Consider the following 25,657-nt stretch of genomic DNA (forward strand, 5'->3'; position numbering starts at 1 on the left):
GTTCCTTTCAGAAAGAGCTTGAGATTTAGCAGAGAAATATCTAATCACCAGTGTCACAGAGTAGCTTCATAGAGAAAGATTATTAGAGATTTTTCTGAATAGAGACAGGAGAGGTATTCTGTGAAATCATTAAGTAACACAATCCAAGCTAAAGGAGACAGTATTTTAGGATGGTCTGTTGTACAATTCATTGTTGAGGGATGTTTTGGATACAAGAAACTACAAATGAAGTCAATAAGTAAGTTGGCAAATTATCAGAAGTCTGTTAAGGGCTGGTAGCACAATAACGAGGTTACAGCCTCCCACCTGGCATACCCTGCTAAGAGCATGGGTGGAACCAGTGCATGCCAGGATGTGCATTGCTGTGGATGGTGCAATCCATGGGGAGACACACACTGAGCTGGCTGGACAGCCGACCTCACCACCACCCATCTGTGCTCATGCTGCCAGGCACTGTGCTGCTCAGAGCTTTTGCTGCATTGAGAGGCTCACTCCTTTTGATATTCTAGCTGTAATTTCAGATTTTCTGCAGTCACTTTTGCCCTTATTGAACCCGGTTTATTATTGTCAAGTGTTGTTAGCCTTCTGCCTTGATTTGATTGCCTACTTGCTTCCTTCTTCAGGGTCTCATTTCAGTGTGCTTTGACATACCAGTAGGAGTTTGTTAATGTTTAGTTGGTCAGACACATATTTTTCATTAAAATCTGGTGTTGAAGCAGTCCTGAACTTATCAAGGACTTGGCTCTAAGACATTTATTATATGTCTAATACTCACCTGTGATCATTTTTATGTTATTGCTTTTGATCCATTCCCTGCTAGCAATTTCCACACAAAGATTTAGACAGCATGATTTTCCACTCAAAAAAACCAGCTTAAGTTTCAATTTTCAATTTATCATCCCCCATCTTCCTTCTCCTACTCTTATCCTTTGTACTTCCCCTAGCAATCTGCTGAGATTAGTATTCAGGAATTCTTTATTTATTTTCCTTATTTTATCCTTGTCCTTTAAATGTTACCATTTGTTTTTGTTGCTCCTTACTCCTCCAATACTACTTCAAATAAATGGATATCTAGACATATTTGCTGCATCTCAGTAGAGCTTTTTCTGACTATTCTTTGTTTCTGATCTGTGCATTGGCTTATTTCATCCCTGATACCTCTTTGCATATTGAACAATACCTTGTGGTTTTTACATTTACACTGTGCTGTTGGTTTCTGGTCTGTTTACAATCATCATTCTCATTTTGTTTTCAGTGAGGCATTGTACAGCCTGTGGTTTCAGGAAGACCTATACAGCTTTGTATGTAGTTGGCTCTGGAGCAAATTTTCATTAATTGTCTAATACAGACCTTTAAATATCTGAATGTTCTGGAATGGGAAGAGGCATCTTGCACCAGATAAAAGTTGCTTAAATTCTCATCCAACCTGAGCAGCACACTACTTACAATGATGTAAAAGATGTCTTTCTTCATGTCCAATCTAAATCTCTTCTCATTCAAAATCATTGCCCTTTGTCCTCTCAGCATAAGTTTCAGACAAGTCTCCCTCTATCTTTCTCATAAGCCAGCTTTAAGTATTGAAATGCTGCCATGAGGTCTCCACAGATCATTCCTTCCTGTAAATTCAAATCTTTCATACTGTCTTCATAGGAGAGAGGTTCCAATGCTCTGACCAGTTCTTGTGTCCCTCCTGTAGACCAACTCTTACAGGTTCTCGTGCTGGGGAATCCAGAGCTGGATGCAGTATTCCACGTGTGGGTTCACCAGCGTGGAGCAGAGCAGCAGAACCACCTGCCTTGCCTGGCTGGCCACACTTTGTGAAGCCTAGGGCAAAGCCTACAAAATCCTGCAAATTATTTAAACCAAGAAAAGAAGAAAACAACCAACCAACCAAAACCAATAAGCACATACCCAAACCCCAAAATGTTGCTGTCTTGTATTTAACACTCATGCCTTTTTAGAATGTATCCTGGCACGTGTGATGCGCAGAGATGTTTTCAGGGCGTCTGAGCTGTGACAGAGGTTGCTCTGTCAGGCCAAATGTGGATTAGTCCAAGTCTGTCCTGTTGAAGTGTCAGTGTCTTTTGGTATGGCAGCTCTACTTCTTGCACTTGGAGGTCCTAAGCGCTCTACCATGTCCCATCCTCACAACCAGACTCAAGGGTCTGTAGAGGGCCAGGAACAAGAGGTGACATGTGTCATGTTAATCTCATGTTCATACTTCATGAAGAACTTGTACAGGCTCTGCTTTGGACAATTATGCTCAGGTTTCCTAACTAGTCCACAATCTAGGTCAGAAACAATATACACATGGAGTGGACAGTGTGGGAACTGAGGCACTTGTGGGAAGGGGTGAAAAATAACCTTAAGACTTTGTGTTTGGTGGTGAACTTGGTGTTGCTAGTGAAGACTATTCAGTACCTACAACATGAAGTGAAATACTGTGAAGTGAATTTTCATACTGAAAATGTGTGTAGTGGTATAATGCATTTGAAAAATAAGAAGTGTGAGTTTTCTAAAAAATCATTCCTAAACAATGGTTTTGTCGTTTTTGATAAATGGATTTCAGAACATAGAAAACCGTGGAAACAAGGAAATCACATGAGAAATCAGGAAAATACATTGTACAAATCTTCAGAGAAAATTTCATGGGCTTAGTTCAGGTCTTTGGGAAAGATAGTGGCCTTTTGTTCAGTGCTATCAGAATACTTAAAAGATAAACCACTGTAACAATAGAAATAATTTATTCTTTGTGCTATCATTTTATTGATGTACTGTGGAAGACTTGTCATGATGTCATCAAGTCACAACAAGTGCACAAAAGGGACAAGGCATAATAATATCTAATCTATCTTTAATAATGCCTTTTCCAGTGAAAATTATATTCTTAATTTCATGTCTGTCATTTCCTTGCAATTTGTTTTTTCTTGAGAGGGGAGAGAACAATGGGGCCAGGATGAGTGTTTTTTACCTTGTTTTTCCCTATTTACATGCAGGCTGCTCAAAAGAAATCACTTAAAGTAAAAACAGCTTTTCTATTCACTACTGCAGTGTCAAGTTCTGCCCATGTTTTAAATACGGAAAACCTGAAGTAAAGAAAAGTTTTCACCATCTTTCAGAACCCACAGCCCACTGAGAAACTGTGTGGGGTCATTTGAATTCAAGGGGCATCATGTAAGACAGGAGATTTGTTGTCCTGAAAATTAAGAGTACTACTTCATATTTCCTGTTGATATTACTATATTACTTATCAGCAGCTGCTGAACAGGAAAATGAGACTTGAATAACTTTTCAAGGAGAAGGAAAAAGTTAGCGACTTTTATCTCATGGCTTAACTGGATCTAGAAATCATCTTTGAAAATATAACAGGGAGACCACAGGAAAGCTGTATTTTGATGAAGATTTAATTAAATTTCCTTCTGTAGTGCTGAGCTTTATATCAAGCAGAGAGTTTTAAAAATATTTTTTATAATCTTTCTGTTTATTGAGTATGCTTATAGCAGAATTAGGAAACAGTGTAGAAATCTATTCCCACTGAAGTATATATCAAAACTCTCATTAATTGTAATGAAGACAGGATTTCATGTCAACCCACTTGTTCTGGTGATATCTCTATATTAGTGTGTTCTTACTTTGGGAGATTAAGGCCATATGCATGGATGTAGGAGCTGCAATTCTGTATTACTAAGTCAGAAAAAATCCTTTGTGTCAGGACAGGTCCACATCTTTAGGCAGGAGGTCTAATAGTGATCCCTTCTCTCACTAGCATTTGCTGCTGAACAGATAATTCACTGTTTATAACCACAAATGTTTTCACAAACATTGAAAAGAAAGCAGAGAGCGTCTCCTCTTAGGATGCTCCTTATCTCAGCATGGAAGAATTGCCTTAGCAATCTGTGCTGCATAGATCAGATAAAAGTCTGTCCATTCAGCCCAATTCAGGCTTCCCTAGACAGAGATGTGAAGATGTCTTTCTGCAGCCTTTATATTTTGATATGCTCTACTGTACAAAAGGGAGGGACAGAAGTAAAGTCATAACAAGTCATCCTTGTCAATGTGGGACACTCCTTTCAGGACCATAAATCCCAGGTATTTGATGCAGTAATTCAGCCAGAATCCTGTTGGTTTGTTTGTTTTACTTTTTACATATAAAATCTGAGGGAAACTGTGGGAGAAAGGAAAACAGACTTTGTATATCCTTGTAGATTAAGCCAAAACTATCCATGAATTTTAGGTGGTTTAAATATCGTTTCAAAATTATAATTTCTATGTAGATGTTTTCCAGGTCAGCTGGCTAAATATGTTGTTTTATAAACCTAGAATCTCAGAAATATTTAGGCACTGACAATAGAGTACTTCTGCAATAATTCTTCCAGTGCTAATATTACAGAGTGACAACAGAATCTTTTCTCTTGAATGAAGTTTTGTGGCTTTAATACAGGAAAGTAAAGACTCCCAGAATATGTAGTTATTAATCCCACCAATATCACTGAATAGTCTAAAACAGGACAGAAATGTGATTCATCCCTGCACTTTAGAGAAATGCTGTGGAAAACATCATAAATCAGCATGAGGGTTCACAAGCTTATAGTGAAGTGTGATAAAGTGCTTTACTGAACTAGAACTAGTGTTTTTCAGTATCTTGTAAAACCAAGCACTGTAAAACATCAAATATTTGACACAAGATTTTTCATATTTGATGTATGTAACCTTAAGAATGCTGGTAACAATTCATTTGGACAACTGTTTAAAAGGACTTCTTTTCAACTTCGAAGTCTTGAGGCATTCATTTCTAAAGTATTTTCAATGGTCACGAAAGAAAGGGGTTGATGAGCTTTGAAGAAGGGTAGTGTGATCTTGAGCTTTTCAGTGGGAATAATAACAATTATGTGGTGACCCAGTGCTGATAATCTTTCCAGAAGCTGATGGCAGGTCTCCTCTTGTGCTTGTTTTTGGGGTTAGAAGGGTTCCATTCAGCACATAACAGCTCTGATTGCCTACCTCATTCCCTGCAAGAGAGGGAAAGCTGGAACAGACTGTGACAACCCACACATCCTTTTTTGCCCTAAGACAAACCATTTTGCAGAAGGTACAGAGGAACAGTTGAGTGCCATGTAAACATAATACAACTAGAGGACATCTAGAGGAGAGATTGGTGCAATAATCTCACATCCACAGTGCCTGCTCCTTTGATGGCAGCTGAGGAAGCACAGAAACAAAGCCAAGGAGGAATAAATTACCATGTTTGGACTCATCAAAGCAGTCAATATCTTATTTGATGTGAATTAAGAACTACTAAAAAATTCAAAATCAAATCTAAATTTATCAGTATTTTTAAAATACATTTTTTCCTGAAAGAATTGTATTTTCTTGAAAAATATTTTACCTTTTAATGTGCTTCTTAAGAAAATATTATAGGAATACGTTCATGAATTCTTGATAAAATCATTCTACAGTGAAGACTTATGACATGACTTGTGACATAATCATTGGATGAAAATATTTTAACAAAAAGGAAGCTTTGAACCTTCATTCTCTGGCTTGTCCTTTGTAATTACAAAGTTCCATCGTCTCATAAGGAATTTGTTGCTTTTTGGATGAAAAGTTATTGTACATTATTATGCAATTTTCTTTATTCATCACAAGCATTAAAACATCGGGGTAGTTTACTTAGAGATATGCAGTGAAATGTGCATTAATTTGCTTTCACAAAGTTACAACATAAGTTTTTTATTAAAAAGTGTTTTGTCAGTTATTTGTGTGGTTGTTCTTTCCTATTCAAACCAAAGCACGTGATTTCTTGCCAGAAATCTTTGTAGAAACCTAATCTAAATTACCATGCTCTAACAAGAAATAAAATCACTAAATAACAAAATTGACGGCTCTTGTGACAAACCTGAGTTACTGTTTGTCTAAATTACAAGTTAAATGCATTAGAACAAATATCACTATTTCCTAGACATTCAGAAACCCTCAGAATTTTGAATATGCCACAGTTTTTGAAATTAATTCCATTCTATTTTAAACTATGTTTGTATAGAAATAAAGATTTTACTTTGGTAACCTTCAGTGAGAATTGGCTACTGACAGAAGTGAGCATTACTGTAAAAATTAAGCATTTGTACAGAACAATATTATCCATTGTAATTCCTCTATTAACACATGTCACTTCACTCTTCAAAAGCCTATTTTGTCCAAAATCTTAAGGGATCTTTCCTTTTATGTATACAGAGTGTCATTCTGATACAGTTTTCTTTCATGGAATTAGGTTTTTTCCCCTCTTTTCTTTATGTCAAATACCTTTTGATACCTTTATAGATTTCATTGAGTCTGGATCTTAGACTTCTGAAAACATGAAATTGGGAACTATTTATTCTTATTCAAATAATAAATGTGATGTGAAATGAGTTTCACAGCAGATGAATTTCCTAGAGGTTGCTTAATAATATCTTACAAAGTTTGCAGAAATAAATCTAGCAAATTGACTTAAATGGTCAAAGTTTAACCACAGCTGCACAGACACTATGCTCAGTATTGAGGCTCTAAACTCATAAACTGGACTTATTTTCAGTTTTAAGTGTATACCTATGCCACTATTACATTTTCTGTGTTGCTAATGAGTTCATGCTGTATGTCAAAGTATCAGACTCCCCAAGTGCACAGATAAATGTAAAAAAATAATGGGAGTGGGGAGATTTTAAGCTACACAATCATAATGGCAATCAGTATAAGAGTATTCTGAATTCAATTCCCCCTAGAGAACTGTGTCCTGTCACTTCTAACTTTGGCTATTTTTAATCTCTTTAAAAACATTTTCCTGCTTAAACATTGGTGGAAGATGTTAAATAAAGATGTCCTCACCCCATGTGTATGTCAGGACTGGGGACATGGGCACAGGCAGATTTGGGGACTGAAGCTTCTTGAACATCCATCAGGGACATCCACAAGTGCACAATCCAATCCCCTGGAAAATTAATTAAGTTGTGAGGGTATTTGGGTTTATCTTAGTAATAGCTGTATAACTAAACTCACTGCCTCTTTTTCTGAATTTGAGCTAATTAATAAGTAATTAATTGCAAGTAGGTAATCATTTATACTTTGAAAACAAATTGAAAATGACATTTAAACTGCTGTGTGTTTGCCAGTCAAAATTACAGTGGAAGAAGATATGTAATTTTGGAATAATAAATTTCCTTGTGGGGCATTTTCAAATAGTAGATGTTTTGGTTTGTTCTGTTTCCTGTTTCTAGCCATTTTATTTCTATTGGTACCAATACTGTAGTATTGTTCCAATTGTAATCTAAAAAATCCAAAAGCCTGGAGTAATATTATAAAGAATGTTTTTTGGGTATCCTGAGGGAAAAAGAGGAATCCCATACTGCTGTGAGAGCAATAAAAACAATGCTGTAATTTATTGTTGTCATTCACATGAAATATATTTTGTGCTAAAATGGCCCATCTGGAGTACATCCATAGTAAGGGACATATACCTGTCTTCTTTTAGCATACTCATTTGTTTTGTCTAATGGACATAATATATAAATGAAGTGTGATCGTTTTTATTTCCTCTGGTGATGTCAGATGTGTAGATAAATCTACAATTCACATGCAACTTCAGAATAGCAGAAACAAATTTGTCAGCGTTAACATATTTAGACTGATATTATTCTTTTACTTTTACAGGGTTAAGGCCATTCCTTGCATCTTTTAAGTATTTTTCCCTCCTGTTACAGGGTAATAAGTTTGAAGTGTAATGTTTAAAAGCTCTATGTACATATCATATGAAAAATGGTTCTTGTTGAATATAACCTTTCTTTACAAATAAAATTGCACATAAATAAATTACAACAAAAATAGTAGAACAAACAGTACTCTGAAGCAGAACTATCATGTTTCTGCCACTATTTATACTTCATTCATGTGTAGGAATTTTTTACTGAAGTGAGGAAAAAACACCTTTTTTTTATAAATAGGGATTTATTATTTAGTTAAACTAAGAAGAATCTTATCAAACCTTTCACTAATCATCTGCTGGATATTTATCACTCAGCAACAAACGGAAGAGAAGAGGTTTATTTAGTCTTCCAGAGAGTATTTCACTAACACTAACTCCTCTTATTCCTTGGCAGTAGATAATAATGAAGCAAATACACCATTGACAGGTCTAATGAAGTAGTAGAATATTTTTCTTTAAAAGGTTCCATAGCTCATTTCTTACCTGCCTAATTGTTTTCATCATACTGAAATTTGTATAAAAGTCTATAATTTTTTTAAAATGAATGGTACTCTATTTAAGCATGATTAATGTTATTGCAGTAAGTACCAAAGGAGGTAATCATAATATGCCATTTATGATAATGTCTTGCCATCATTTTACATCACAGTGATGTTTTAGTGAGTTTACACCATTGTGAAGCCAACCATTCTGTTATGGTTCACTATGGTTAATGTGACCACTAGTGAAAGCTGGTAATAATTAATCTCTTTTGTAAATTGTCATTAAATAGACTATAACCCCCAGAATAAATTTAATCTCATTTTAAGTGTGAAACATGGCAAATGACTCCTCTATCAATTCACAAGAAATATTTAATGAGAAGTGGAAGTCTACTGTACACTGAAAAATGCTTTTATAATTCTTGTTTTCCTAGATTTTGGTGAAAGGCATTGTAGGAGATGGTTTCACTGGGGACATTGGACTCGATGACATGTCTTTTCTGGGCTGTGCTCTTTACAATGGTAAGAGTTGAAACACACATCTCCAAGCTATGAGCGGATTTGTTGCTGTCATCTAAAAACCAGGTTAAACTGTGACTCAGGAAATCCAGACTTGTTTCCCTGTTTCTCAGATCCCCATATCCAAGCATCAGCACAAAATAGTTCCTGCTGTGCATGTAAGGTCCAAAAGAGATCCTCAGTGAGAAGTGTGCAGCTTCCATACTCTTTTAGATCTTGATTCCTAGAGGGTAAAAGAAACTTAGCTGTGTGTAAATGAACTGAACTTTCATTCAGTCAATTCAGTTTGATACAGCTTTCCACCTCCCCCCTAGTAATTCTTAATTTACTTACTGTGCCAATCGCTCTATGAGACAACACACAAATAGTTCAGGTGATAGAGCAACCTGTTGTCAAAAGACATTGTTACCAAGGGTAGAACAATCTCTACAGAATTGTAAAATATTATATCCCAAAATACATGTACTTTAAGACACCAGACTCAGGACCTGGAGTTCACCACAGAAGAGATTTTAAGAGGGCTGCTGTCAGCTGCAGCAGGCATTGAAAGGTTATACATAGTGTGACAGTTGCTGTAAATTCATGACAGGGCTGTAGAGCAGCAAACAACTCAAACAGTGTTTGAATATTAGTATCCTAGCACTTGCTCTAAAACACTCTAGTGCAGATGCATTTTGTTCTGCTACTCCAAAAATTCCTTATAATTAGTTCTACGAGGAATATCCAATGTGTATGATATTTCTTTTGTAAATAATTATCTAGTGTTTATACATATTTATACAGGGTAAAGCAGTTATTATACCGTTTTGGATGTGAAGACTTTTTGTAAATACTCAGTTAATGGTTTGTGCCTTATATTCAGGGAAGAAATTTTTAAAAGAGCTAATCAGAAAATCCCTAAATATTTTCAAATTAATTATGAAGAAAAATTTAAAAATAGAAAATAAATTGGAAAGCATAGAGGGTCAGAGTTTCAAAGTTCATAACTAAGAAAAAAAACCCTCATTGTATGTGAAAAGAAAATGAAACTACTCAAGTATAACGGCGAACAGGAATCAGGATTTGTGTTCTGTATATTTTTTAAATTGAGAACAATTTTTGAGACTGTCCAGGGTCCCATCTTAATTTACCTCCTCCATGCCATCAAAATATTCCAACAAAAAAAGAGAAAACCTAAAAAAACAACAAAAAACCCAACCAAGCAACAACAACAACAAAAAAACCAGTAAAAAAGAATGTGGTAATAGTCTGCAAATAGTCAACAGCTATGGCATTTTCCACCATGTTTAATATGTTTAATACAAGTTGGATCAGGTTGAAGAAGCAGGGTTCCCCTGTCCCTGCACACTAGAATCAAGCACTGTCCTCTTGTGACACTTTAAGTGACCAAATACTGGCAGGGAGAGATGGGCTTGAAAGCTTGGGGATGAAATCTCTCATAAGTAACATTAAAGATGCTGAATCTTTTGAATCTTGAATGTTGAATGCTTCAACACATCATTTGAATGCCCAAACCAAAGGCTATTCAGTGATGCTTGCTCTGGACAAAATGGTATTTAATAAAGTATAGAAAATACATTGTCTCAAAACAGAGGAAGTATCATATCCTCCTCTCTTTTCAGGTGTTGTTAAGGTTATGGTTATTCAAAATTTCTTCTTCCATTTCAATTGTATCAGGAGCAAAGGCTTGAATGTGGCATTTATATATAAAAATTTCTAACCTATAAGTTCTTTGCTGTTACTCTGGGTTGTAAATAAATTTGTCAATTCATACAATTTTTACTTCAAAACATTCCCTCCCTTAAGTCCTTTGTTGAAATTTTAGGACATTTTGAGAGTATCATTCATTTGACTGGAAAATAATTTATTTAATCTCATAGACTTGCTTTGTATCCTACAAAATAGAAATGGGTAATTTATTATCAATATTAGTGCTCCATCCTTCAGGGATTAAAAAAAAAAATAATCCTTTTTATCCCAGACACATTTAATATAAAAGTCTTCACATGTACTTTTTAATTAACTCAGGTGTATTACTCAGGTGCATTGTGCATTACAGGTAATAATTTCATAGATTATTAAATTTTAAAAAGGAGTTTTATAATGGAAATTCCTTTTATGGACAATAATAGCAAAGGTTTTCAAGAAAAGAGAGTAAGCTTGAAAAAAGTGCATAGTAAAGGATATGAGGACAAAAAAAGACAATTGATTTGAAAGAAGTGGTAATGAGTTTGAATGAAATATAAAGGAGGTGGTAGAACAAAGTGGTGACCTCAGAATAATTTCTCTAATGAGAAAATAATTTTTTCAGTGATATGTTTATCAGGTAAGAAGGTTACACAGTAATTTCCACAGTTGCTTGTAGCAATCAACATGTTGAAAAACCCCATTATCATCTAAATAATCTGTTAGCCTTGGTTCACAGGGAAAATCAGTTTTTCTGAGTGCTGTGTGGGTCTTGGCATTAGCTTTTTGAAATTATTCACTGGGTTAATCCAAATTTGAAAGACCTGCAAGAGGTATAGATCCTGCAAGTGCCAATTATTGTATGGATGGTGTGACAAAATTAGTGCTTTCCACTGAGGAAAGCTCCAATTCAGCTCCTGCTGAACAGCATATAAGTCACTCAACTGTCCAGGCATGATTCCAGTAAATCCATACCCTGGAAAAGAGGGGCAGTGGTAAAGGGAGAAAACATTATGAAGCTGGAATGCCTTAGTCCAGGTGCTCAACATCCTTTTGGCTCCTTTTTCAAAGGAATCTTGCCCACTATTTCTACAACTACTTCAGGAACTTCAGTTCCTGCCACGCTCCCCATGAACAACTGCACAGAGAAGGAGTTTGTCTGCAGAGCCTCTGGCCACTGCATCCAGATGATCCAGAAGTGTGATTTTAGACCCGACTGCTCTGATAAGTCTGATGAATCAGCTTGTGGTGAGTGGATCAAATCACACCCTTTCCTACCTTACTAGTTTGTGGGTCTTAAACACATTGCTTTAGCAGCTCTCTCTGCAATTTGGTATTAGCACCTAGATGTTATTTTAATGTGATTTTCGCCCAGGAAAATAATAATATTTTACTCTTAATATGTGTGATGTAATGCACTTTCTGCCCTCTGATTCAGACTCAACATTTCAATTCAAGTGACTACTGAAATGTGGCAGGGGAAGGAATCCTCAGTGCCCTAATGATTGGTAACCATGCATGACAATTTTAACTGAACATAGTTTCTTAAAATGTTTGCTAGTCCAGACTGGAAGAGAGAAAAAATTTAGTTTCATGTTTGGGGTGGACATCTGAGAGAGCTGTTTCTACTTCTTACCTACTTCAATGAGTGTGGGTTTTGTTTTCTTGTTTGGTTGTTGGGTTTTATTTTTAATACAAAATTGTTTCAGCATCAGCAATAATCGTGAAAATCTGCCTACTCCACACAGAATTGAGTTCCAGCCTGTAAAGCTCTGATAGTCTTATGGGAACGCTGTAAGGGAGACAATGGACAAGGTCCACACATGATGACCATAAAGATCTAAGACAATTGTTGATTGCTTCTGAGTTGCAGCAGTTCACACTGTAGCATTTTAGAAGCTGTTAATGACTTCCTTTTGCCTCCAAGAGCAGTACTTGGAAGCAGCACTATACCAAAGCCAGTTAATGAGGGGGACAGGCATCTAGAGCCAGTGACCTCATCAGCCTCAACAGCAAAACTATTGTCACTGAAAATGAAAACTGTGAATTCATTACACACTATGAAGGGAATAAAATCACCTTGTTCAGGACTGAGGGCTCAGTGAGGAAAAATATCATTCACTCCCTGTATCTATTTTTTTTTGTGGGAATAACTGGAAGAAATGAATCTGATGTTTAAGTACCACTGGGTAGTTTCCTATAGTGTGAAAAAACACCAGCCATTGAAATCTTACCCTGAAGCATAAATACAGAGCCCTCTGAACATTTCTCCCCTCAAAAGTTTGCATTATCTTTCAAAACATCTCCTTCTAAGCAAGATAAATACTGTGGAGAAAACACCTTTAGATATTTGCCCTGTCTGAGGTCTCCCATCACTGAGATGGGAATTAATCACTCAAATGACAATGCTGGACAAGGACTTAAAAACGTCCTGACTGTAACAGAAATATGGTCACAGGAAGGTGTTATCTTTCTCAGAGGCACTTTAGATGTAATGTTTACAAAGCAAGTTGAAAAGGAGAATAAGCATTTAATGCAACTCATTATTCTCAGGAAATTTCACAAATCTTCATACGGGCAACTCATGAGATCACTCTGGCTGCGGTTTGCTTCCTTAGTGAGGATAACAAGCTCTAAATCAGAGCTCACTGTCTCTTTAGTCTACTATTTTTAGCCTTCAAGTAAGGAGGCATCAGGCACTTTCTACCAACAATCCGTAATTTCCTGATGCAGCATTTTTTGTGGCTTTATGGGTTAAAATAAATTCTCATTTCCCTTGCACAAGTCTCACAGCAGTCACTTAAACTTAAGTGTAATAATCTGTTCCAATGTTCTGAAGAGTCACTAGACTCAACTTGGACCATGTGCTGGAGAATAAATATTCACAGCAGAAATGGAAAATAAAATTGGTTTCTTTATCCTAAGCAGAGTCAGTAGTGAGCTTCCTTTGTTGCTCAGGAAGCAAAAACTCATTGGAAGGCAGCTGCATATTTATTTAGTAAGACAACAATACAGAATTTGATACCAATACCAAATAGGTGCATTTTAATGTAACTTTCAAGTTTTGTGAGGACTACTTGAAGTCTGGTTTGGTGGTTTTTTTTAGAGTTATGGTCATGGACTTTGTAGACAATGTACAACGATTTGCTGATATCATCAGTCTACAGGACTGGAGCAGGACCATACAGCAGCTCACAGACTCTCAAGTGATGAACTTGACATGAATTTCCCTGTATATTACATGGCACATTATTAGAATTACCTGAAAGCTGGTCAGAACTCACATGAAGGTAGATACTGAGGTGCAAATGAATTGGTATATTCCCAAAATTAAAATCTGTCTAATAGTGGAGAAAATGTAGAATTCATGTTTTATCTGTAAAGAAAAAACTATGCATGTTAGTAACATGTCAGTATTCACATTCACTATAAATTGAATCCTTTTTTATTTCCATGTTGCTTATTGGGTTCTAACTTGAGATAATGATATTCAATTTTTATATAAACACAAGTAATCACTGTTAATCTCTAAAGTTATGGAAGTCTGTGACTTTGAAGATAAAGACCTGTGTGGATGGCATCAACCAGCCTTAGAACAGATGTCAGGAAATTATTCCATACCTATCAGAAAGACATTCAAGTGGCAGCTCGGAAGAGGAGCAAATCTCTATCCTGAGCAAGAACAACACTGCCCATTGACCGATCATACCACGTGAGTACGTTTTGTCACTTGCTTGAGTCTCTTCTAGAATGTGTGATCTTAACCACCTATAGATTGCCAGGAGGAAAAACTGCTCCTTTACAATATTGAAGCAGTTAACTGATTTATTAATGACATGTAACTGACAACTGGTGAAGTAGGCATGCAGGATCAATACTACAGATGAATCAAAATTAAAAAAAAAAAAAAGCACATTAATAAGCAGGTAAAAAATTCTAAACACCTTTCTGTAAGTAACTCCCAAAAGTATCTGTACCTCCTCCTCCAGAGAAACATGTGCACTGCTCCCACAGGATATGTGGAGTACAAGCATGTTCCCCCTTATGAGAAAGCAAGTTTGGAAGACATGGCTGCTCCAGCTTTACCCTCCTTTCAGCTGCCCAAAGCGCCAGCCCAGCAGTTGGCTGCAGGCTGTTGGCAGCATCCAGTGGGAGTGTGCTCTAGCTGTCTCTGCAGTGGTTGTGGCACTGGAAAGATGACCTCTGGCATGTCAAAACCTGGTGATGGCCACTGCTCTTTGAATTGCATTATCAATCCCTCCTATTACAAATTTTCATCCTAATTTTACACTTTTCAAGCTGGCTGCTCTTTTTAAAGATGGCTTTGTGATTTATTTGGCATTGTTTAAATTAGTTTATTGTGGTGTCCTAGTTTAGGGCAAATTTCGGAGTCACTCTAGGACACATGGTCATCCTCTTGATCAGTTTTAGCAGAATATCTTCTCTAATGGTCTTTATTCACACAGAAAATTTATGCTCACTTTTCTACCTTTCCAGCTATTGTTACTTGTTGTTAGCTATTGCTACCAATTTTGTTATTGTTATTGCTAGCTATTGCTCTCATCCCAGCAGTTTTGCCCAAGAGTCAGCAGTACAAGACAAAACGTCCTGTGAATTCTGTACTCATTTTCACTAATGCAGTTGAAAACTACTGTAGTTAGAGCCAATTTCAGTCTAGTTGGTATTTTTTTTTACCAGTTCTTTTTATTTTACTATCTGGTTAATAAATTCATATTAAAATATAAAATATTTCTAGTCTCTCTCTATTCTCAATACATAAATTAATGTTGGATTCTAGGTAGACTACATAAGATAGTTACTAGCTTCTCTGAAGATAACTCTTTTGATTTATCTCAAGGAGATAAAAAGCAAAAACTAGCTTTTCTGCATGAACATTTGGTTTTAAAGGTGTGGGGTTTTTTGATTATTTTTTTATTAAGTAATAAATGTGTGTTTAAAAATGCATTAATCCAATGTATTCCAGTTAAAGGTAACAGTAAGACTTATCAAAAAAGAAATCCCTACAGGAAACTAGCAAATGTATTGAGTACGAACAATTTTCATTGTTATACAATTCATTAGTAAGGAAATTTCAGTCCAGTGTAATTACTCTGAACAGAAAAATACTTGCCTGGTTCTAGTGACATGTATGTTTACTTTCTGTGACAACAGACCATAGAGTGAGAAGACAGTCTTTAAATTAAGACCACTTCAATAAAGTCTTTGCTATAGTGCTATTAGTTTAAACTGACATTATTTTGCATTTACTCAGCCTGAATTTCTAACACAATTAAAGAGCGAGCTCAATATGTTAGTTTCACTGTGTACTTCATTGAAATTATTGTATTTTTACAAAAATCCCAAAACAACAATAGCAAACCCACGAAAAATCATTCAACAATAGAAAAGAATTAAAATGCTGTCTAGCTGTTTCTAACTCTCTACATTATATATGAAAAGGAAGTGAAACGTATTCCATAAAAAAAGAAGTGTATTCATTAAAAAAGAAAAATTGTTTACAATAAATTAGCTGTCAAATCTTTCATTGACTGCTCTTTAATTGTTGTATATTAGCCAATACCAGCCCAGTTTGTGTACTTAGTAAATCCTCTCACAACCTTTCCACTATAGCTTTGTGTTGGCACAGTGATACATGGAATTGTATTACTAATTTTCAAGTTATTTTCAGGGTTTAATGCAACTAACAGTATATTGAAAAGGACTGATGAAAAGAGAAAGTAAATGATCCATAGAGATTGCAGTTTTCAGGCAACTCTGTAATGTATTGCTCCTGTGATGTTTCACACAAGATGCAGTTTGGTTCTACAGTTTCCCCCTTCCCTTTCTTTATTGGCCTATAGAGAAGTACAGAAAATAGATGCTTCCAAATTATCACAGGAGATGCAGAGCAGCAGTTTTGTTGAATTAAAACCCTGCAACATTTAGTTTTATTTTCTAATCCATTTTCCCCAAATTTCCAGTTAGATGAGGCAAGCTGTGTTACTATAATCTTGTCTGTTTGCAAATTAAAATAAAATATGGAGGACTATTATAGAAATGCTTGGATTCATCCTGATGCAAGGGTAGTTGGCAGTGCAGCTTACAATGAGTTCTTTCAGCAAAAATACCTGTGAATACTTGGAGTCAAACCATCTGCTTCCCCAGAATAAGTACTTGGGCTAGCCACATAGAGGCTGGTGAATTGTGAGGTGAAGGTCTGAGTCTTTGAAGCTGTAATTACATTAATTAAGCGAAAGTAATTTACAAATAGAGGGAACAGCTTGTATGTGTATATAGAAACCAAAGGCTGGAGGGATAGAAGCCATTATGGGAGCCTGCCTTTGGAGCCTGGCTTGAGCTAGAAAAATTCTGTCACGTGTTCTGCAAAGGGCCAGGTGACATTGGCACTGTGCCCTGAAAAGATCACCATTCATACACAAATGTAGAGCTCCTGTGACGAATTTCCATACTTAGCTAATGGAATTCTCCATTGCAGTTAAGTTTCTAAAAGCTACAACAATAAAAGTATCAGTTTGTGTAGGCTTAAACAAGTGTATTAAATTGACACCAGCAAATGGATAAGTCCATTAGTTTATTTCCTTTTTAAATAATTTGGTTAGTGATGTAGAAAATTCCTTGACATTATTAATGACATTTGGGCATAACTGTTAATTGAAAACTTTGTAGTCACTTAATTGATATGATAATTCATGCACCAAATCTAATAAATCAAAACAGAAATGGATGCGGAGATAAAACTCTTGACAAGATAATTATTGCCATGTAAATAGTTCCCCTGATAAACATATTTTTAATACATCTGTCTTTCTTTTGTGTCTGCTTTTCAGACACTCATTATCAACATTCAGGACAGAAAAGTTAGGAAAAATAGGTTCTAAGTAATATACTTAAGCCCAGCAGCTGTTTCAGCAGTCAAGAATTGTATTAAATTTGAGGGTCTAAGAACTTCAAAGGAGGAGAAAAATTATAAAGTATTGTGTGTGTGATTTTTCTTTTTTGCTTGGGTTTTTTTGTTTGTTGGTTGTTGGGTTGTTTTTCCTTCTGTGGCCAACTTATATAATACCAACTACTTTTAAAAATAAGCTAATGGCTAGAAATTATTTGCAGGGTGTTGTCGTATTATTTCATTGCAAGCAACCACAATTTAATCAAACTTTGTATGAAGAGAATATACCCAAAGTCTTTTTTACCTCTTAGGATGCCAGAGCATGGGATTGATGTAATAATGAAAATAAATTAAACTGTGAAGATTTTAATCACTTTGTGTGGGTAAAACTTTACTAACTCATTTTCTTTCTGGAATTGGTATTTATTACATAAAACAAGGCATCAAAGCTTTATGTGATACACTTGAAGCATGGCCACAGATAGAAATTTTCTTTTGGAATTTTGGCCTTAAGGATACAATAATAAATATACTATGGTTTTATTTAGTACAAGATTTCCTTCTCACATTTCTGGTGGTTTTCTTTTGAGCAACATTCTGATATGTGTCCAGTTACAGGTCTCAGTATGAAATGTGTTTTGGTGTATCAAGCACTTTCACTTCCACTCAGTATGAATTAATCATTGAACCTCAATCCTGGACTCATGTGACAAAGTCTAGATGCTCAAGATAGAACTTTTTTCTCTAGCACTATGCAAAGAACTTTGTCAGTTGGCATCCAGCATTTTACAGACAGCTGTGATCACAAGGGAAGTTTGTCTTCTGCAATAGGAAATATCTCTATGACATCCTTTCAAAAAACTGGCTTCCAAAACATTTATGTCTGCTTTATTGTGGCATGACAATCATATTACATTTTTTGTTTCTGAATTTATGAAGCCTTAATATTAAATGGTAATGGATGTGGGAGGTTACTAGAAAAAAAAAATCATTTCAGAACATAATAAGAGAACTTACTCTTTTTTGGAATAACCAGTTTGAAATTAAAATGATACAAATGGCTGTAAGTGAAAATCTGCATTCCTAACAAATGTTTCTACTCAATTATCCTCTAATTTTTTTTTTTTTTAATCATTAGATACAGATTTCTGACTATTAGATACAGTTACTGACTATTTAGGACCTATTAGAATTTAAGTGAATGGAAGTGTTCAGCAGAGAAAATCTTTCTCTGATGTGTGGAATTAATTAGATTATTTGAGTTTGTATCTTCCTTTAAAAATATTGGAAATTACACATTTTATAGCATTTTAATTTTGACTACAGATTTTTTTTTTTTTAATACAACATCCTCTCAGCTCCAAAAATTTTTATTCAGGGAAGAAATTTTTTGAAACCTATGAATATGTTACATGTCAAACTGCAAGAAGAGGTCTCTGAAGGTTTTGTTCACAGTTATGATCTTTAATAGCCCATCCTGTATTATCTCCAGAAGGATAAGTAATCAAAGAATTTCTGGTGCGGGTACTGAATATCTAACAAGCGCAGCTACAAAAGAAACAAGGCTCTTTTTTTTGGTTCTCTTTCTTTCTCATCATAAATCTTCTCATGCTTCCTAAAGACGTGCCCCACCACATTTCTTTCAGATTTACAGTCACTATACACCTTATTTAAAACCTTGGCACTGCCTATCATGAGCATCCTCTCCTTCCTATATCACCTGTGGCCTTCTGACTGAACTAACCAGCCAAATGGGCAGTGAGAAGCTGTTACCCAGCCCATAAAGGAGGTGATAAATTTCTTCTTGAATGAGTGCTTGGATATTAAGTTGTCTTTCACTTCTGAATTCTTGAAGCATTTTTTGTGATTTCTCCAGGCACATATGTTGTTGAGAGAAATGCTAGTATTTTTATTTCAACAGAAGGCTTGTTTTGTATGTATATATATGTGTGTGTGTGTGTGTGTGTGTGTGTGTGTGTGTGTGTGTGTTTTTTCTATAACACTTTCTGTAATATTTTGTAATATTTCTAAGTTTTTCTGCCCACCTTTCAGCAGTTTACAGGCAAATTTCAAGTAAAAGGCAGAATATGTACATGGCTTCCCCATTTTACACTTAATATTGAGGTTATATTGGACTCTATATGAATAAATAAAGATTAACCTGTCCTCATGTCTTTGCCTGTTTCCTTTGCAATATTGTAATAATGAATTTTGAATGCTATATATTTGTATTGCAACTTTTGTTGCTAGAAAATATAACAAGTTTTCTTTTTATGCCTTCTTAAATGTTACCAGAACTGTCATATCATCTGGTTTTGACACTAAGAAACAAAAATTAATAGGAATCAACAGAAAATGGAGTCAGCATGATGGAAAGGTCAAAGTACCACAGTTTGCAACCACCTTGTGTCAAATATATAAAGCATTAAAACACCAGTTCTATCTTCTGATGACAGTACAAGAAAAAAAATGACAAAACCATAAATATTTTCTTATAAATATATATTTTTAGGAGTTAAAAGTTAAAATTTAACAACTCATTAGTTGTTTTTTTTCCCAGAAATCTTCTGATGAAAGGTTTTTATCAAGGAAATCAGCTAATTTAAAACAAAAAAAACCTGCAAATGCATTAACTTCAGCAAAACTTCTGGCTGGTGGTTATCCATGCTTTGGGGGAAAGAAGCAAGAGAAGAGAGTGATCTCCCACAGCCCCACTAGCCTGATAACATGCTGAAAAATATGGAGGATGTGGAAAATGCAAACTGAAGCCGCTGTCTTGGCTGATTCAACCCATCAGCTTGAACTTTGATGGCTCATATTTTCCTGATGTGTCCAATATCCCACAGTCCTTCCCCTTTGGCCAAGAGAGTGCTTCTTTTGAAGGTCATCTAGTGCCTTACTGGGTTTTCCTGACCACTATTTTGTTTTCTTCTCTGTACAGAAACCCATCTGTGCTAATAGCAGGTCACTGGCCTGGCCGATCCCAGACAGATGGTGTTGGAGAGCCGAAGAGTAATACTTTTAATGCATAATAGGTGTGGGGCTCTGACATGCTGTATAGGTACTGTACAGTGTTTATGGACACATATAACCAGGAAAAATGGAAATGCGTGGGGAGGCTGCTGCTTCCAGAATTTTGAAATTTAGTATGGTTTGCTGATCATTGGGATACTTATAAGCCTAAGGAAACTAAATTTTCCCCCTTCAGTTTATGTTTTCTTTTTGTTTGTTTTTCTCATTATTGCTGTGATTTGAAAGGAAATCAGAACTTTTCAGTGAAAGGGAGTTTGTTTTATAATCAGGTTCAGTTTTCAGTCCTAATGAAAAATAATGAGTAATAGGCATTTTACAAGTCCATTTAAGAGCTTAATCAGGAATTCTCAAACAATCTGTAAATTATTACCTCAAAAACAGAGATGTCCAAAAAATTTATTAAATAAGAGCTTGAACTTCTTTATCTGAATGAATTTTGATCCCCTTTCAGATATTGCAACAATAGACAATTAGTACTCTGAAATGTGTAATTCATAGCATGAGTGACTTGATAACACTGCCAGACTTAAGATGGGCCTAATTTTTTGATAGGTCTACAGCTTTTCTCAACCCACCTAATCTTCCCCTAATTAATGTGTTCAGTTCACTCTGTTCTTCTGAATGCCTGGAAGGGAGAAATAGCATGAAGATTCTGCTACGAATGTCCATTCTTTGCCAGCTACAGTTTAAAAGATATTTGAAATATTAAGCTATTATCTAAGACAAGTATGCAAGTATAGGTCAGTTGCTTATGTTGAAAATTTTATATCCATTAAAATGTTGTGATTTTCCCTCTGAAATTAATTAGGATTTTTGGACTGGCACAGGAATATCTTTGTATAGGGAATGCTTGTAGTACAGAGGTAAAATTAATTATTTTCAAAGGGTAAATATGGAGATTTTAATGACAGTGTAGCTGCCAACTAAGAGGTTTTCCATGGGTTAGTTTTCTAAATTGGTCTGAGCTCTTGCAGATACTGGCAGGGGAGCCTGTCTGTATTCTGGTGAATTTCAACATTACATATGCTGAAAGCCAGATTTCATCACAATTATACATGTTGAAAAATACCTTGTTTTACACTTGTTACCATCAAATTCTTGAAATCCCATTATAAAACAAGCAAACAAACAAAACATGCACACACACAAAAAACAAACAAAAACCACCCCAAAAAACAAACAAATAAAAAAAACCAAGGGAGACTTTTTGTGGAATAGGAAAGAAATTAATATAAAGATGGGCCAGTTGATTAACTCTCACAATGAAGAAAGTTACCTTCTCTGAAGATCACTTAAAAAACAAAGGTTAGGAGTAAGACAAGAACCTCATCTGACAGAGTAAGAGAAACTGATAATTTATGTTTATGGAAAGCTTTGAAATACCTTATCACTTCATAGTTTTTACTAGTTTAAAATAAAAGTGGGCCAGCTAAGAAACCCTTTACTTTCAAAGTCAGAGCTTGACAAACTGAAGAGATGATTTCATGTACATTAATTTGCTCTAGTAAAATATTTGCATTCACAGAAGGTATGGACCCTCTAGCATTTGAACTCTGCAAACAGAATGATTATTTATTATTTTCTTCAAACTCTTCCCCCTGCAGTTCATGCACCTCCCTGGAAATTCCATGCAGGCTTCTATACCAGGCAGCTGAAGAATTCAAGACACAGAAATTACTTTGTTCTGTGAGCAAACACGATGCACGTTAATTTTCACTATTAGAAAGCTTTCTTTTTAAACATGGATAGGTCACAAGTACATTAATCTTGTAGTCCTAAGTGTAAAAATTCCCATGATAGGAATGAAAGTCAGCAAGGATGCTCTACACATACTTAGCCCTCCATTTCCCATTACTTGCCCTCATAACCTTAATGTTCTTGCAATCACATACCAGCACTGTGTTTAATGGCTAAAACTGTGAAGTGTTTCATACAGGGGACTTTCATCTGCTTTATTAGTTTTAAATGTGTTATTATAGCAAACACTGAAACAAGGTCAGAAAAGGTGAAGTGACACCTGTCTTAGGCTGTGCTATGGGACAGTAGGATCTAGGCCTAGGTGTGATCTTTGGCCTGCCTCTGCCTGAGAGAACATGCCAAAAAGAGATGTATGACTGAGTTTCATCATGTACCCTGCCACTGTTTCAAATTAATCTCACTGAGAGGCATGGATGTAACAGTGAATATTGTGGAAAGTATAAGATCTGTAAGTGTTGCTGCTCTTCAGAGCTTTTTATTGTTCTGCTTCTTACCATCCTTTTAAATGTTGTTGTAAATACAGTGCCAACACCCTTGGACCACTGAAGGCATGAGTTCCCAGAAGCAGAGTAAATTCTGAATTTTTCAATATTTTTGCAGTTAAGAGAACTGGGGCCTCTTTTACCTACAAGGCAAAAAAGAAACCTAAAATTTCTACCTTGAAATAACAGCTCTCTTCGGCAGAAAGGAGGGAAAAAATGAGTTTTCCAAATGCATACTTCTTGAAAGATCTGTAGATGTGAGTTTTCAAAGTTTTCAAATATTAGTTATAGTACAGGCAGTTTATTAGGAGAAGGTTTTAATACTTACACTATAGAATGAAGCAAATGCATGCAGTAATTATAAAAATGTCTGAGTGGCCAGGATTCAGCAATAAAAGAAAAGTATCAGCAGCAATTCTCTTATCTGCCTTCTCATGAAAAGGAAAAATAAGATTGTAGAGAAGATCCTGATTTCCACAGATCCCAGCTCTTTCCCCTAGGAATCCACCCAGATGAACTTTGGTCTCTGCTATATTTATGAGCAGTTTTCCGTGATCTCACATGTAACATATCTGATCTATGAAAAATGAAGATCTGTACCATTAAAATGTTGCTTTTTTGACTGGTTGGTTGGTTGGTTGGTTGGTGTGATACATGGGAAGATAGAAGCAGTAGCTTAGCTAAAAAAAAGTCTCTGATTTGTGAGGATTTTTGAAGGCCTGTTTCTGACCCTGTACCAGTAAATTCCTTACTCTTCCCACTAGGCAGGATTTTTAGTCTGTGAAGAGCCTGATGTCATGATGTCTTTGAGCATATTGTGTTTCTCTTGGCAGTTTCTTCTCAGGTCATTGTCTTCTCACAGCTGTAGTGGTACAACTTTACAGAGTGTTTGCTCAGAACTCAGCCAATCAGGAAAACCAAAAGGAGAGGAAAACCTAATACCATCACCTATTTAAAAACATAGGTTCCATTGTCAGATTTGTAAGCACTTGCTGGGAAAGATTCTTTTGAGGAGTACTGAGCATGAAGCACTTCTGTTGGAGAAAAATTTGTCTTTGGTGAACAGCTGCATTTTATTTTGGAAAGTAAGGCTTTTAGGGGCTAAATTTTAAATACCCAAAATGCTAAAACTTCACTTCTGGTCTCAGAGTACACTCAGAGTCTGATGCTTACTTCAAAGACACCTCATCTTTCCCAGCAGCATAGGAGACAAAATTTCATCCAATATATTGGGTTTTCCTAACATTAATCCAGGATCAAACCCTCTAAATCCCCTGAGTAAAGAGGGTAGTAGGGAAAACCAGAGTCCCTCTAGCCCACATCCTGTGCTTCCATTTTTCAATGAAGCTTCAGCTTAATTTTTTTTTTTTTTTGTTTTTTTGCCAATCTCTGATATAAAAATACTAGCTGCATTTACAAGGGAATTTTTTTGATTCTGGCTACACACTATGATGCATCCAGATACCCAGACAGCAGATGCCATCTAAGGAAATATTGCAGTCTTCAATTAATTATGATGAAATATTTTGCTTTAATAAATTATAACCCTTTTTCTCTGAGCAGGTGCACTGAAGAAGGCTGGTATCTCTTTGCAGACAGCTCAAATGGAGAGTTTGGTCACACAGCTGACATTGCTACCCCAGTCATCTCCCTTACAGGGCCCAGATGCAAAATCATATTCTGGAACCACATGAATGGTTCAACAATAGGTTCTCTGGAGGTATGGAGATGCTCTTTATTTAGTTTTGTTCTGTTTTTCTGCATGAAGTTACTGTGGGGAAACTCATGCCTTCTCTTTTAGTTTCCTTAAAACCCAGGCTGCTAATAAATGAAAATTAACAATTCCTAGCACTCTACTCCTTTCAGCATGTTATGATATGAAGGAAGCATTAGCTCAAATAGACTGGAGAAATCATAAATTTCTACAACAAGCAGAAATTGTGACTTTTATACACATGCCAGTGTTGGAACTTCCATACAAGGAAAAGTTTTGTATCACATGGTACTGTTTGACACTGAAAAGCAGCAATAGATATCTGGACATCAAGGTCTTTGGCTAATGTGGGAGGATGAAAAAAAGAAGTAATTTTATCAAAATTAGACATAAAATTTTGTAGAAAGAATGTATTCCTTGAAAAGCTGAACATATCACTTTCAGAGATTAATTATAGTCATGTAAGCAGTACTGAGCTATTTCTGTGGCATATAAGCAACAAATCTTCTTTCCCATATCCTTTTCTTCATTTCAGTTAAAATAAAAGCACTTCTGTAAAGGAAATTAAACTCCTTAGCAGCTTGTAGATCAAATAAGCCACTGCAGAGAGAAATTAACAAAACAGCAACATTGTTCTAAACAATTATTTTTACCACACACCCGTGTGCATATAATGGGATTTCCCAGGAATGTTATGGAATACCTACAGCATCAGGAATGGATTGAAAAAAATACTCATATAAGTTACCCAGTCACTTATGAACATAGTATTATATTGGATGTGGTCAGTGCATGAGGATTTAAATATAAATAAATTCTCACCAGCCCAGTTACTCAGAATTACAAATTATAATGAAAGGTGACATAATTCAGCTGTTTTTACAAAAAAATTAATATATGTGCTGACATTAGCAATGTAATCTGGGATGTGGTGAACTACATGCCGTGCATGTGACTCGCTAGATGTTTAGTGGATTCTCGTTCTATGTTTGCATGGATTTTTTCCTAAACAATTTTTAAAAATATTCTTAAATTTCCCTGAACTAGGTAAAGATCTTGCTAGGCTGCTTGGCAGGTGGTCAAACATTAATTAATCAGTATCAGTAGGAAATCAGAGGATAAAGATGGTTCATCCACAGTTTTAAGGCTTGGGACCAATTAGTGTGCTTTGGGACTTCTTTGCATACTCCAGGGTCCAGGATTCTTTACAGTGTAAGAACCCATGTTAGTTGGAATTACATTTAAAGGGTGTTTTGTAGAAATCAACAGCAAATTCTATGAAGCCATGCCCAGTATTTCCAGCACAAAAGGCAAATGTGGATAATATGGATTTTTTTCTTT

General features: G+C 35.7%; 1 protein-coding gene across 1 annotated transcript in view; it reads left to right on the forward strand.

Moving 5' to 3' along the window:
- Window positions 1-25,657, forward strand: part of MALRD1 (MAM and LDL receptor class A domain containing 1) — a 237,291-nt gene that overhangs the window by 67,650 nt on the left and 143,984 nt on the right. The window contains exons 19-22 of the mRNA XM_088057480.1: window positions 8,652-8,739; window positions 11,494-11,670; window positions 13,957-14,134; window positions 24,166-24,322. Of these exons, the coding sequence (XP_087913606.1) occupies window positions 8,652-8,739; window positions 11,494-11,670; window positions 13,957-14,134; window positions 24,166-24,322 (600 nt within the window). The remainder of the gene's footprint in view (window positions 1-8,651; window positions 8,740-11,493; window positions 11,671-13,956; window positions 14,135-24,165; window positions 24,323-25,657) is intronic.

This window comes from Pseudopodoces humilis, chromosome 1 (genome assembly GCF_049639895.1).
Source record: "Pseudopodoces humilis isolate 2021_Gansu_Grassland_sample_001 chromosome 1, ASM4963989v1, whole genome shotgun sequence".
NCBI classification, from domain to species: domain Eukaryota; kingdom Metazoa; phylum Chordata; class Aves; order Passeriformes; family Paridae; genus Pseudopodoces; species Pseudopodoces humilis.